The 15,316-nt window shown below is 40.0% G+C and overlaps 1 protein-coding gene across 6 annotated transcripts; it reads right to left on the bottom strand.

The window, feature by feature from the left end:
* Positions 1–33: 33 nt before the first annotated feature.
* On the bottom strand, positions 34–14,019 carry cdk10 (cyclin dependent kinase 10). 6 transcript variants are annotated; one of them, XR_013099578.1, is made up of 16 exons: positions 13,864–14,019; positions 11,847–12,077; positions 9,934–10,194; positions 8,865–8,937; positions 8,698–8,769; positions 8,449–8,551; positions 6,934–7,015; positions 6,677–6,744; positions 6,105–6,157; positions 4,495–4,564; positions 4,245–4,304; positions 3,747–3,870; positions 3,218–3,357; positions 3,022–3,074; positions 460–2,925; positions 34–224 (listed from the first exon to the last, which is right to left on the bottom strand). XR_013099578.1 is itself a non-coding variant. In XM_076886891.1 (15 exons), the coding sequence occupies exons 3-15, from the start codon at positions 10,021–10,023 to the stop codon at positions 2,831–2,833; spliced, it is 1,083 nt and encodes a 360-aa protein (XP_076743006.1). In that variant the 5' UTR covers positions 10,024–10,227; positions 11,847–12,077; positions 13,864–14,019; the 3' UTR covers positions 34–2,830. The 6 variants fall into 6 exon arrangements, 5 of the variants coding, with proteins under 5 accessions (XP_076743006.1, XP_014264835.1, XP_014264836.1 ...); XM_076886891.1 differs by having other exon boundaries at positions 34–2,925; positions 9,934–10,227; XM_014409349.3 differs by having other exon boundaries at positions 34–2,925.
* Between the last annotated feature and the right edge of the window lie 1,297 nt (positions 14,020–15,316).

Genomic DNA, 15,316 nt, shown 5'->3' with positions numbered 1-15,316 from the left:
CGATGAAACAAAAAAATACCAGAAGTGGAGCAGTCAGTTTTCTGATTTTATTTAAATTTACACAGAGTCAACTTTGAGGCCACTGTTCATTTACTGCAGTCATTTGAGCTGTTCCTTCTAAGGAAAATCTTCAAGATTCTGATAAAAACTCCTTCCTTTTACATTTACATCAATCTCATATCTATACAGCAAATGTCAAGCTATAATCACAAGACTGGAAAGACCTAGAGCACAGGTGTCGAACTCCAGGCCTCGAGAGCCGGTGTCCTGCAGGTTTTAGTTTTAGTCCTTGACACAACACAGCTGATTTAAATGGCCAAATTACTTCCTTAACATGTGTTGAAGTTCTCCAGAAGCCTGGTAATGAACTAATCATGTGATTCAGGTGTGTTGACCCAGGGTGACATATAAAACCTGCAAGACACCGGCTCTCGAGGCCTGGAGTTCGACACCCCTGACCTAGAGCAACCACCTCATTAGCTAAAAGTAGCTTGGAAATGAAGTCCAGTCCTAATCAGCTCCAAACATCATATGCACTGACAAATTTCATGAAGCAAAACACTGTCTTAATGGCTCAGTCACACTAGATTAAAAATAGTGCAGAATGTTTTCAGAAGACCAGGAAGCTCTGGATAACCACTTTCGATTGCAGTGCTTGCATGGATTGCCTTGTGGGAGGCAACTTATGCAATCTGTTTATGTAGATGATTCACCATTTTCACCAGTTTGCTGCAGTTTATTATTGATGTTTTATTGCCATCTTGACGTATGAAGTCGCTTTGAAGACGCGGTTGACTGCGAGTGGTTACCATCTTGAAGCAACTTTTGAAATAGTTGCAAGTTCACTGTGTATGGTTGTGCGGTGGTCTCCAGCCCACTGTTTTCCTTGGTGTGACTCAGGGCTGATCAGGTAACTCAGCAGTCCATTTTCTTTTTTTTTTTACTTCATCAGCCACTATTACCAACCAACCATCACCAGAGTCCTGTATCACAGCTAAATTACAGCTAGCTAGCTAACTATATCTTCCTTGTCAGTATAGTCCAACTATAATTCATATAAGTAGAAAAGCTATTTGACTAGCTTTACAATTTATTCCACAGCTTAAGTGATTGATGTATAATGTAAAATGGCACCAAGTATGTAATAGCACAAAGCAGCCTACATGGGGTAAACTGTGCTTATTGCACATACTAAGACAAGCGGTACAGCTGCTACATCATATCACAGTTTTGGCCCTGCTGGCCCGTGCTGCATGCTAACACAGAGCTCCTTAATGTCTACCAAGCAAAATCAAGCATTCAATATTTTACTCAAGGACACTTGGACAGGACACACTGTCTTCCAGCTGTGAGGATCAAACCTGAGATGATCTTTATTGTGCATCAAAGACTTTAAAGGCAGATATTCTTAAATTAATCCTAAATTCATCAACAAGAACAACATGGAGGCTATAAAGCTGTAGACAGCACTCAAGCAAAGACCCCAAAGCTCCTGGTCACAGAGCTGCAGAGATAATTATAACAGCACATCCACAGACTGATGTGTAATGTGTCAGGGTGTACACTATAGCACTACATTCACTGCTGGCAAAAATAGGAAAGCGAGGCCTCATGCTTAATCTCATAATTACAAGAAAAGGTCACCACTATCTGAGAAGACAAAGTGTTACACAGTCACAACATCCAGCTTTTATCTCCTTGGTTTGATAGAGTGAGGGATATTATTGATGTCAGTGAGCAAAAGGACATTATTATAACAAGACAGCTTTTGTCCATCACAGGACCATTGCTGTCTGTGAGCATATATAAAATAGTGGCTAATGCTGTATGGATTATTTTGTCATTTTTAGATAGTGTTCACATATTCATGAGATCAGAATGGATTAAATGGCTATTCTGTCTTATTTTTATATTTTTATACACTGTTCCTGTTCCAGACATTTATTAAACTTTATTAGATTCAAATTAAACATTGTCAAAGTTTTCAATAAGAATATGCCAAAAGCTCAGGCTTCAAGCTGCTCTCAAAAGGGATATTTAAGATGTCAGAGAGGGACTATCCCCTATATGTTAGTCTAAGGCACAGCCAGCTTTTCAGGCCGTCTGTTAATGAAGGAAAGGCCAATCAGAGGACAGCTGCCTTAACTCTTTCTTCCTTGGATGCCTACTATGGGTAAACACTTGTTTTTTCTTTTTTGAACTCAGTGCTTTCTGTCATATTTTAAGGGCTGTGTGTGAATCAGAAGTTAATGAGGTTGCTCGCCACCTATATAGCTTACTAAGGCTACTCACACCACATATTATATATATATTGAGGTGTCATTAACGGTACAGAGAAGGTTGTCAAATGTTTTTACAGGTGAAAGAGTTAAAAGGCAGAGGAATTAAAACAGCTTGTTTCTGATAGAGGATGAACTGAGAGGATACACAAGGATGATTTTGAACTGTGAACCATGCAAAGCTACTCTAGAATTTGCGATTATGAAGTTTCTTCTCGTAACTGTAGCATCTTACTTGCCGTTGGAAATGATAACTCAGACACAAAATCTAAAATGGGGCCGTTTCTCTTTCTTTGATGAATGTGCTGTGCTCTCAGACCACACCGTTGGATCCACAGAGCAGGTTGTACTTCCAGCCTTTTCTTGACTGCTTGCTGTAGACTCTGTGTTCCTGTTTTTAACAGTCCAGCAATAAGTTTGTCTGACTTTGTTTCACTACAGCTGTGCTGAAGCTGATTCTGGTTTGGACTAGCTCAAAGCTCCACAGTAAAAGCTCTTCATGACTGTGGCCATTTTCCCACCAGAGATGTGCCTGTAAGTTCAGTGTTTCTTCACACTTTGCTCCTCTTCGAGTGGCTCTCTGCTGGAGGAGCCGCTCGCTTGTTGCGATGGTGAGGGAATGTTGGCATCAGCTCTGGTTCGCAGGCTGGAAAGAGAAGCACAGAGGCACACAGAATGACTCACGGCAGGTCGGAGGACAGACAGACGTCAGCTTGTGCATATCCGCAATCTTTATACTCACGTAGAGGTTTCTCTTTGAAGTACGAACTCTCCAAGCAATCTTTAGCAGTAGCTCTGAGAATCAGGAAAAATACAAGAAGTTAGTGATGCCTCGTATGAAAATTCATGCGACTCCTTCATTTTTCCCACAAAAAAAGCTTAGCTTTATCAGAGCTGTAGTCTAGATTCCAGCCAGAAACCAGTAGAGCTAAATGTACCTGCGCTGGGGGTTGTACATGAAGAGCAGGTTAAGCAGTCTGTGTCCAGCATCAGACAGCCAGGTGAATTTGTTCTTCAGGTTGTTGTATGGCTGCTTCCTCAGGCTGTACTGACCGATGAGGGGAAGCTGAGAGAAACCCTGTAACACACACAACAGATCTCATTTCTCAGCTTTGTGCAGACTGCAACCTATTTTAGACTAAACGAATAACTGAGGATTTGTATCAATGTCACATGTCTAGATATTAGAGTATTAGATGGAAAGTCGGTTCTTGTAGTTGGAGGCAGAAGAAGGAAAGACCTGAGTGATTTTACCAAGAACCAAACACTGAGACAGTAAGGCTTTTGAGTTGTGCCAATCATCGGCTGCTTTTACCTTGTTTTCCCTTAATGGGTTTAATGTTGCTGAACTTGTTGATGGCATACAAAAAAGTAGAAATATATCAGTTTAAGAGTGCTTTAGCAATAAAAGCTAAATGCATCCAATTCAATAGTTTAACATCAGACAGTGTGAAAGCTGAGTCTTACCGGCCAGATGTTTTCATTGGGTGTTCCCAGCAGCTGAACGATCAGGTCGACCTGCTGGATCTCAGAGGTTCCAGGCAGCAGAGGTTTGTGGGCAAGCAGCTCAGCCAGGATACAGCCCACTGCCCTGTAAAGGAAACACCACGTCTGGATTTAATTTCCTGACGGATCCTCAAGGGATATGAGGCCTTTTCCCTTTGGCGCAGAATTTATTAACTTAGGACAATTATACATATCATATTCTGTTTAATTTTGTTTCTTCTACTGGCAGACCACGTTTTTTAGTATGAGGGTAAACAAAGCTTCAACAAAAATAAGCACAGCCTCCATAAAGTGAGTGCTTTGATAGTACAGATGTAATTACTATCCTATAATTAAAGTTTCCTAAAGAGATTATGATAAGAACGCAGTGTAGGTAGAGTGGTTAAAAGCTGGTTATTAGATGCTTCCTTGTGCAGTATACTGATCCTAAGCGTATAGATTTCACATGTATTTCCTCACCACATGTCCAGAGCCGTAGTCTGAGTCTTCGTCCCTAGGAGGAGCTCTGGTGCTCTATACCTGCACGAAGGAGAGCATATTAGGATAGTGGCCCGAGGTAATGGAGCTAATAAGGGAGGATTATTGTGAGGGGATTACAAGGGAGTTTCCACTGAGGCTGCACCAGCACAGCAACACAAGGGTTATATGCAGGGCACAACACCCACACAGAATACCTCAAATGAGTTAGACTAACTGGGTAAACACTCACCACAGCGTAACTACTCGTGGTGTCATGGGTTGCTGAGGAATGCCGTACATCCGGGCCAGACCAAAATCAGCTGTGTGCAGAAAATAACGAGTACTGATCAGTTCAACATCAAGTAATCTGATTTTATCTGATTTCAATTTATTTTTTATGGGTAATCAAAGGTAGAATGTCTAAATATCACTTCTCCTGATTACAGTGGGATTAAACAGCAGAAAAGTGCACAATGTTAGGGAGGCAGTTTTAATGTTGTGTCTGAGAGTCCAACACCATTCGGGAACAAGTCTGGCTTATGCTAGGCTATGCGAGCCAAGCTATGGCAACGGTTGTATAAGGATCGAATGTGTCGTAGCAATGGGCCAGACACCCCATACTTCTGAAGCACCTCCCACAGGACACTCCGAGGGACACAGTCGAATGCCTTCTCCAAGTCCATAAAACAGATGTAGGCTGGCTGGGCAAACTCCCATGACCCATCAAGTATCCTTGAGAGGATAAAGAGCTGGTCCAGTGTTCAACAACTGGGACGGAAACCTCATTGTTCCTGTATCTGAGGCTCGACTAACGGATGGACTCTCCATCCCAGCACCCTGGTATAGACTTTCCTGGGGATGCTGAGGAACTATAGGGGGATGAAGACCCCCCTATAGTTGGAGCACACACTCCGTTCTCTCTTCTTGAAGATGGGAACCACCACCCCGATTTGCTAATCTAGAGGTAATGCCCCTGATCTCCACACAACATTATAGAGGCGTGTCAACCAAGACCGCCGTACAACATCCAGAGTCGCCTGACGTTTTGCTAGAATCTCTTTTTGGAGTCCGTAAGCCATTTCAGGTTTGTTTATTTATTTAGTATGTATTTAGAGTACCAAATCACATCAGAAGTTCCCTCAAGGGACCTATTATTATATGGTAAAGAAACCTGCAATAATAATATATTTAGATAATGTCTATATTAGAAAAATGTTTTCTACCATCAGTTCATTAATCAACAGTTAAAACTTTGTTGTCTAGTAAAATTTAGATAAATAAAATAATCTGACATTTGAGTCGGCAAATACACTTAGAGGCCACTTTTTTAAGAACACCTTGTTATTACTGGGTTGGACCCCCTATTTCCCTTCAGAGCTGACATAAATCTAGCTGTGTGATGGAACTAGAATTAATTCCTTAATTCTAGTTCTCTTCTTCATTCTCTGTAAACTCCACAGATGGTTGTGTGGGAAATTCCCAGTAGATCACCAGTTTCTGAAAAATACCCAGACCAGCATGGCACCAACAACAATACATCATTAAAATTGTCTTTCTTCCCCATTATGGTGCCTGATTTTAACCCAGCAGGCCATCTTAAACTTGTCTACACGATTTTTAAAAAAAGACCTGTTATTACAGTTTTCCTTAAAACTGACAATGAAAAAAGTGTGTGTGTGTTTCTTTTTTAAACCATGGTGGCAACAACACTGATAGATAAAAAAAACCACTTCAGCCATCACTGTCAATGTGTGACAGGTCAAAGTTCAGCAGTGGCAGGGTTTGGGAGGCATGTCAGTAGGAGTATAAGGTGATTACAGTAAAAGCTGCAGAAGAGATATGATAACAGAGGTGACTCACCAATCTTTACGCAGCCTTTGTCTGTCATCAGCAGATTAGACACCTTCAGGTCTCTAATAGCAAGATTAGAGGAAGATCATTATGCAGCACAGCTCTGCTCTAACTCGTCCTGCAGCAGGAGCATGTCTTTTCTCTTGGAAGATTTGTTCAGGCTTAGTCAAGCTGAATGGAGAGAGTCAGTAAATAGCTTCTTGCCTTTCACCTCAGACTATGATCCCAACACTCTAACTCTGGTAAAGGAAGGCTCAACAACAAGGTACAACAAAAATGTTAAATTCTCTGATTTCATTTACAAAACCCAAAAACTTGTTGGATGATCTGAACCTCGTAGCAAACCAGATTATTTGTCAGATAATTGTGTTAAAATACTCTAAAAGGCACCAACAGCACAAACACAGCCCAGTGGACAGAAGGGGAACTGCAGTCACTGGCAGTTCTGCATTAGAGTAATCTTACGTGTAAGGTCCACTACTTTACACTTAAGATTATTTAATTAAAATGTCAAATTTTAAACAATTATGATAATAACAAATTAAAACTTCAGCTGGTCCTCGTAATGGTGTGAGACCAACCTGTGAATAATGAAGTTGTGGTGGAGATACTCCAAACCTCTAAGCAACTGGAGAACGATGCACTTAACCTGGAACACAACAAAACAGAAAAAAAAAAAAAATGGAATAACTGGTTGCATCAACTTCTACTGTACATGAATATGGAGGCCATGTAAAAAGCAAAACATCCATTTTTACACTCACATGCAGACACAAGAAAATAATAGCAATCACTTTAGGTAGAAATGAACTTGCAGGAATGTATGAGTTTGATTTACCTGCGCCTCTGAGAATGGCGTCTGCATGTTTTCCAGCAGACTGGCCAGATCTTGTTCACAGTAACTCATCACCAGAAATAGGCTGAAAAGATCCAAAAAGATTAAGAAAGTTTATGTTAGACAGTAAAACAATTAAATTAAATCCAATTTTATGTATACAGCGCCAAATCACAACCACAGTCGATTCAGGCGACTAAGGTCACAAAAACTGGGGAAACAAACAATGAGGATAATTCCTTATCTATATTATACCGGCTACACACCAGTTTAACCACCTGAGCTTAAGTCGAAGTTTTAGTTAAATCAGTGGCATCTTTCAGACATGAGTCTTCTTTTTTCAGGGACCTGATACAAAGTGAACATAAACTCAAACTGTACCAATGTCGTAGACCCTTCAAAAACAAGCAGACTTTTAGGATGAAATGTGCTGGACGCACAACGTGACTTTCTTTGGACTGCTGGTTTGTGTGTGTGACCACAGTCCAGCAGATTTCTATACCACCGCTCTGAAGTACGAAGCAGGATTTGGTAATCAGCAAGTTAACATCAGATTTAACCCTGGGTGTTCATTTATACTAAGGTGGTTTCCTTCTTACCTGGTTACATTGCCATGATAACTTATTCTGCAAGATCTTCATATACAAAACCAGAGCCTACCGACCAATCTCTTTTCGTCACCATCTTAGAGAGCTAGACTTTTTTGCACAAATAATAAAGGTGTCCAAAGTGTTTAGAGACTGTCTAATGTTTTTGTCTTTCCTTGAAGAGCAACAATAAGAAAAACAGACCGTTCACAAGAAAACGTATTACTCATTTTTATTCTTTTAGACTTTTTTAAAGCTATTTTGTTATTCTGTGTAAGCCTTAACACAGAAAGAAAATCCCAAAACAGGCAACTAAGTCTTGTGCTTGATAAAATTATATTAAATTTGTAAGTAAAGCTTCTTACTGGTTTTAACTCATTGACACAGAATCTATAAAGTGACACAGTTAATGAATCCTGCGTAACTAAGTCCTAATGGTCACTCAAAGCAATTTCCCCTGGAAGCCAGATTCACACATTAATATAATGATTTTTCTGTCATACCCACTCACAGCCCTTCCTGAGTGGGTCCTGGGTATTTCCATCTCTTTCTGGTGTTATAGTTTCTCTTTGTTTGTAAGATAGTTCATTCTGCTGCCAGCAGTCATGTCCATGTTTGTTATTTGTTACATGCCACGACACTACTCCCTTTCATGTGACTGTGAAAATGAGAAACATTGAATTCATCAGCTTAGCCTCATTAAAAAAGTCAAAGTAAGTGAAACATGATTTTTTTTTTTTTTAAATTGCTGGCTATGCTGAACTGGTTTGGCACCACAGGGCCCAGGCATAGTTAAAAATATGAGTAAAGAGCAGCTGATGCAACTGGCCCCAAAGGCCACACATTGCAAGATCAACAGAAGCAACAATAAGACTAGTATCAGATCAATCTATATACTAAAGCATTTATTGTGGGTGTGTCCGTGCAGTACCTTTCTAGCTGAGTGCCGACAACCACCTCTTTCAGCTCCACTATGTTGGGATGTCTCAGCCTCAGCAGCAGTGTGATCTCTCTGAGGCTGCTGATGGGGACCCCTGACAGATGAGGAACAGATGTCACCGATCTTTTCAGTTGATGGTGGTGCAAAAATGTGATTTTTTAAAATTACATCTAGTTGTATGAATAAAGCTCTCGATCAGAGATACCCATAAAAAAAAAATAAAGCATGCGATGGTCTCACCATCTTTCTCTGCGTCCATTCGCACCTTTTTCAGGGCAACAATCTCATCTGACTTGGTGTCGCGGGCACGATCTGCATTGAGAAAAGGGAATTGATTATTTACAGAGCATGTCACGTGGACAAACTGAAGTGTTAGTCCTCAGTATTTCCTCTGCTGTCTAACTTACACACAATGCCATATGTTCCTTCTCCTATTCGGTTGAGTTTCTCAAACTCTCTGACACTTCTGCAGCTCCCAAACTGAAGAGAGAAAAACAAGATAAAGAAACTGGGACTCAGTGAACACGTCGCAGCCTTCAGTCCTGTCAAAAGAAGCAGTTTTTACGGTTTTTAACGGATAAATGGATTGGTACTTCTCTACTCTGTCTTTGTGCTTTCTTGCTACAAGCCTCATTCAACCATTCACCTAACCATTCATTCACACATTCACACTCTGATGAATGCATCAGGAGCAATTGAGGTTCAGTATTTTGCCCAAGGATATTTCTACAACCATTCATGAAGTGTGAAAATCCTTTAGATTTAATGATGCTCAACTAAAATAATTAACAAGAGACAAGTCAAGGGAGCTCCCACTGACTGTCAAACCACACTGAGTCAACAAGAAGAATTGACTTTCAGGGCACTTTACCATTATCTATATGGGACAGGACGTTAAACAAAACAAAACCCCCACAAATTAACTAAAAGCCAACAGGCATTAGACGGCCATTCTTGGATGTCTTGTGATCACTTTTTCAACCAGACTCGAGCTCCTAAAAGGCATCCTGGATGCCGGGGGAATCACTGGAGGAGGTGGATTTGGGTGCTTGAACTTGGAGGCTTATGTGCCATTTGAACTAAGTAATGAGATTGGCTGCTGCTGGAGACAAACAAGGCAACAATGTGCGCAGACTTCACCTTTAAAGGCGCCTCGCTAATTAATCAATTACGTCTATGCACACATAAGCGGTTTATTTACCGATAAAGTCTAGATGGGGAGCATGCTGCATGCAGCTAGCGTTTAGTTAGCATTATTCAGTTTCAGGGCTAAAGTATCGTAAATACTGACTGAAAGAAAGCTCTACAGTGAACTTTATTATTTTAAATGTATGCCGGTTTTTTTAACAGAAGAGTTAGACTTGTAAAGTTGTGTCAGTTGGTATTCTGTATGTAAAATATCGTGGCTGATGGCAGAGTATAATTAAACAACCACGGTCATGAACGGACCCACACGGAAGGAGCTCGTTCTCTTACCCTGTAATTTTGAGGCACTGTGAAAGTTTTATTGTCCTTAAGAGACTTCAGCTTTATGGGGTCCGGTTCGTCCTCTCCAGCCGCGTCCATTGTTTTATTTAAATGCAGTTTTTGGACTAAAATAAGTCCCGAAGAAAGCACATCTACAAACAGCTGCACCTCATTCAGCCGCCATTGAGGTTTGTTTTGGTAAGGGGAGGACAACCAACAGCTTTCCCGGAGTTTGTGAACGGCTTCTGCGTCCCATACCTGGACCGATACCTGTCAATTCCGGAAAAAATCATTTTTGGAAAACTGTAAAACAAGGGGGAAAATGAAATAATTGACATTTAAAGAAAAACAGGCCACATACAGCCGTACAAAATATTAGTGAATTAAATATGCTATTTATCACATTTCTATTACTGTAAACTCAACATTTTTGCTAAATGTTACTTTGATAAAGCGGCAATAATATCTGATGATTGCCCTTTTATTATAATATATAGTTTTAAAACTATATTTTATATTAAAAAATATCTACATTGAAATATATTTATATAGGAAAAACTGACTGAATGCTGTATTTCAGGACAGTGAACAATGCCGAAAATAGGCCTTTGGAGGTAGACTACACTTTATGACTGGACAACATACAGAGGTCTTTTAAAAACTATATTATTTTTTGTGGTGGATGCCCAGAAATGTTTTATACATACAGGTAAAAACAATTGATAAATAAATATTTTGGGATGTGAATGAATGAATTATAAATTATTACAGAATAAACAGATTAACTCTCCTTCACAACAACAGTGTCACAAGATGAGGATGGGGGACCCATGGATACACAATCTAATATCATCATGTTGGTATTGTTCCTGGATCAATAAAACTAATGTTGGCCCATGTTCAATACTGCAGGTGGCCAATCATATTGTAATGATATCATATTTTTTACGTTGTGGAAACACAATCACACCACACACCAATCCGTAACTCTAACCCTATCAGATAGACCAAGCCCAGACACCCTGCAGAGGAAGATAATTTCCTCCACAGGTTAAAAATAAGCCTATTATATCCAGTAAACTTTGAACTGTTGGGAGTTTCCAGTCCCTGGCCAGTTGCGTGTGTTGGTAGTAATCCAATCTTCTCAAGCTTGGCATGAGTAGCAGATTCCAAGATATCCTGGCCTTTAGTCCTTTGTCTAGGTCAAGACTTTTTCCACTTTCAATTAACAAACCAATTGTGTCTTTTTCCATTACACACTGTATTGTAAATACCCATATCTCTACTTCTACAACAAGATAACCCAGAAGTGCATCAGCAATAAGGAGCTCATAAGATCAGTTCCCTTTTGAGTCCAGTCTGTTGTAGATTGATAATAATAATAGTAATAGAACACTGTAAAACTCGCACAAAGGACAGTGGACTAAAGTCACCCTCTTTTGTCATTAACCTAATTACTGGATATGTTCACCTGACTGAATGTGACCACTACAATCAACCAGAGAATAAGCTGCAAACACACAAAATGCCCATAAAATCAGAGTGCAACAAAGGAGCTGCAAAGAGTCTCAAAACGACTGTGAAGCATCAAAAATAACCAAAGACCTACAAAATTGCTGCAATGGGAGGATAAAAATGACTTCAAAGAGAACAAATTTGTACAAAAAGATACAAAATGGCTCAACATAGGTCAAACATGCACTAAACCATCTCTTGCCCTCACAATTCTTCAAATAAGCACATCATTTAAGAAGTAAAAGTAAGTTGGGCTAGTGTAAAAGATTTGCAGGTAAAAATGATAAGCTCAATACTGTTCAGCACTTCATAGCTGCTCTCACACGCACACCAGTGTCATGATTCAGTTTCGGGGTGATTCTTCATCACGCTCAGCAAATAATCAGTCATCTCTCCTTCCAGTTTACCTCTTGTGATAGACATTTGGAGTTACTGTCTGGTTGGTAGTTTCTTCCCCACTACGAAGGGTGCAGACCCAGGCCGCTGCTCTTTTATGGCATCAGCTATCGTGATTTTGGATGGCGTGGCGTAGATGTCGTCCCGTGATGGAGCTGTGATGAGTATGATGGGCGTTCGCTGTGAGGAGTCAGGCGATTCTGTCTCAGTGTTTGGTTTTAAACTGGGGGGGCTCTCTGAAACTGGTAGGTAGAAAACCATTAACTTAGCCTCCTACCCTCATAAATGCTCAAGTGAAGTGAGAGAATATTACTATAAAGCCTGGTAAACAGTCACTAACAGTTTACATTTAAGTTATGCAATGTCTCCAAAGAGGCCCATTTAAGTCATATTTTCAGTCCTTGTCTTTGGATTTAAAGATGTCCAGATATTTCCAGGAGCTTCAGGAGTAGCTGATTTAGGTCTGTTTTCTTTGAAATGACAATTGCAGTAATTACACTTTGGTTATACAGTTGAGTTTTGTTTTTATTGGACATCCAAGTGAAACCTTTAAAGATAAAACATCATTATTGGCTGTCATTGGCCTACTACCAGTCAGACCTGGTAATGACCTGTTCAGGTGACGTATGCCCGCTGCCTAGAAGATATCCAGTGCGTTTGTTTGTATATATATGTCACACAGTGGAAATTTGTATTTGTCTTGTATATTGTTTTTATTCTGATTTTTAGTGTTTATTTATGAGTGTCGTTTTATTTGCATGGTTTTATTCTGGTTCTATTGCATGGTTTTTATCCACTGTGGACTGGCTGCACATGGGACAAATTAGCTGATAGGGACCACCTGCTGAGGCAGGGTGTGTCCAGAGGTGGCCTATCAGCTGTGTAAAGACCTTTTAAAAGCAGGCTAGCTGAGCACTGAAGGAGAGAGGCCCCAGACTGGAAGGTTAATGCTAGATGGCCAGCGTGACACGGCGACCCAGTCCTGACCTCATGGAACGGCAACAGTAGGAGACAACGCGTGTGATTGGCAGCAGGGCAGAGGTTTAAGCTGGGCTGGGATGTGGAAGGACAAGAAGATGGGAGGCTCTTCCTTGGCTGCCGAAGACGAGGCTGGCCTGGACTCTGCTCTAAAGAAGGAATTCCTGGCCTGCTGATGGACCCATAATGAACATGTGGCATAATTATAGCAGGGGGGGGGGTTAGTGAATGTAGAAAATGGTAGTTTTACGGGTTTTAGAATTGTTTTATTTAGTTTTAGTGGATTGACAAACATTTTATTACATACATTTTAAGGGTGTTTTTATTTGTGCTCCCTGGCCTAGTAATAAACTGTTTCTGATCAGACCTGCTTCCTCTCTGTGCCTGTGGTATCTGACTCGCTTGCTCCCCCTTGTATTTTAAAGAGTCTTTCTTTTTAGCATGACATTCTGGCGCGACTGCTTTAATGTTGTCAGTTTGTTACATTATATAAACTTACGCTAATAGCACCTTTTAAATTGGATTGTAAATATGGTACTTAGAGTTGGGTCTATGCCAGAAATTCAATTCAGTTGTATTAATATCGCTCCAAATCAAAACAATAGTCACCTCAAGGTGCTAAAGATCATACAAATATAACACACAAGAACCACAATTAAAACTACTGATGATCATCAACAAATATGTGGTACAAAACACCTTTGTCTCAACTCTTCTTTAACAATCTGTACATACACAGTCTTGTTAGATTAATCTAAGTACAAATACTTGAGCCACCTGCCGCTGTTTGTGTTTATTTGAAGAGTTTTTTGAACTGGATGTTTTTTAACACCACAGATTAGATCAAAGCGGAAGTATTATAACTGTTTCTTTCAGTCAACCTGTCATAACTAAACTGTTATCACAGCTATCATAGACTTCTGACCACTGCACACAAAGACAGGTGATTTCACATTAAATACTACTGTCTACACATTCATCATACATTTGGAGAACATGGCTCCATAAATTTATCAGTCCTAACGCTGATGAGATGATCATGTCCCTTACCTGAATCTTGCCTCTGGCTTGCTCCAGACCCCATCAGTCTTCAGTCAGCTGAGGCACTGTTCGTCTACATCCACCGACATGACGCTTACAATTTAGTGAGTCCACACAAAAGCACATAAAGCACCAAAGCGCATTTACGTAGAGTCTACACCCGCGTGGCTTGGCTAATCAGCTTCTTTTCTTCTCCGTCATTCCCTCTGTCTGGTTGAGTGACACTAATCCTGTGCACCAGCTCAGAGCAGCAGTAAGGAGGGCTGGATTTAAAGGGAGCACAGGATTAAGGCTTTATAAACTCTTATTTAATTATAATAAACAATGACAAAATTGTGCATTTAATTTAGGCTGTTATGAACAAGCCAGTACTAGCACTTTGATAAAAAAAATACTCAACAAGAAAATGGAAGAAGCCGCTTTGATCCATTTTTTTCCAGCTTTGCATGACCTTTTATCTTGGAATTCTTTATTATTATTATTATTTTTTATATATGTTTAACTATAGTGCTGCTATACTACTTTTGATCAAGGTCTATTGCGCACTATCATGGCTCTATTATCTTTATTTATTTATAGTATACAGTAGAGTACACAAGAAGGAGAGCAGGTGGGAAATGGGCTCTTCCAAGGACAGACTCAAACCCAGACCTTTGCTGTGGCCTTTGGATAAATGGGTCGCCTTCTTTTTTTTTTTTTTTTTGTGTAGTTTCTTGCACACCTTTTCTGTTATGTATCTTTTTTTTTTTTTTTTAATGGGTCGCCTTCTTTTTTTTTTTTTTTTTGTGTAGTTTCTTGCACACCTTTTCTGTTATGTATCTTTTTTTTTTTTTTTTTTTTAATGGGTCGCCTTCTTAACCCAGCACCCCACTTTCCCTTTCTGAACCAAACAGGAAAATAATGTGGACATCGACATTGGTTGTGTTGTGCTAGAATCTACTGTATTAAATATTACTTTGAAGCCGCTAATGGACCAGGAGAAGACAGCCCAATTATGCTATTAGCGTAGACCGTATGATAGATGGACATGATTGGTTTCTAAAGCCCTTTTTTTAAAGCCTCAAGTTGGGCATTTCTGCTGTTGCCATGTTTGTTACAAAAAACCCACATGAAACGAAGAAGGGTGAGTCTGACAGGCAACTTATTAACCAATCACTGTGTTTTCAAACCACAGATAAGCCTATATTTGGAAACATGGTAAGACCAAGACTAACAAAGCGGTCGTAAGTTTTTATCCACAACAGCCAAAATGACTGTATGACATCATAAATTCAGCAGAGGTCAAGACTGAAACCTGTTTTTTCGTAGATTTCTATATACTGGGAAGACTTTTTGCAGACTGCAACTATCGCCATCTGGTGGCCTGCAGATAGAGGTTTTTAGGCATTTCTGTATTGGCTTAATTTTGTCTTGGAGGCTACCTCCATGTTTTGAGTGAATCTTCCGATCAATACTTTGATGC

Source organism: Maylandia zebra, linkage group LG7 (assembly GCF_041146795.1).
Source record: "Maylandia zebra isolate NMK-2024a linkage group LG7, Mzebra_GT3a, whole genome shotgun sequence".
In the NCBI taxonomy this organism is placed as follows: domain Eukaryota; kingdom Metazoa; phylum Chordata; class Actinopteri; order Cichliformes; family Cichlidae; genus Maylandia; species Maylandia zebra.
The sequence above is the reverse complement of the archived record's forward strand: the minus strand, read 5'-3'. Positions and strand labels throughout refer to the sequence as shown.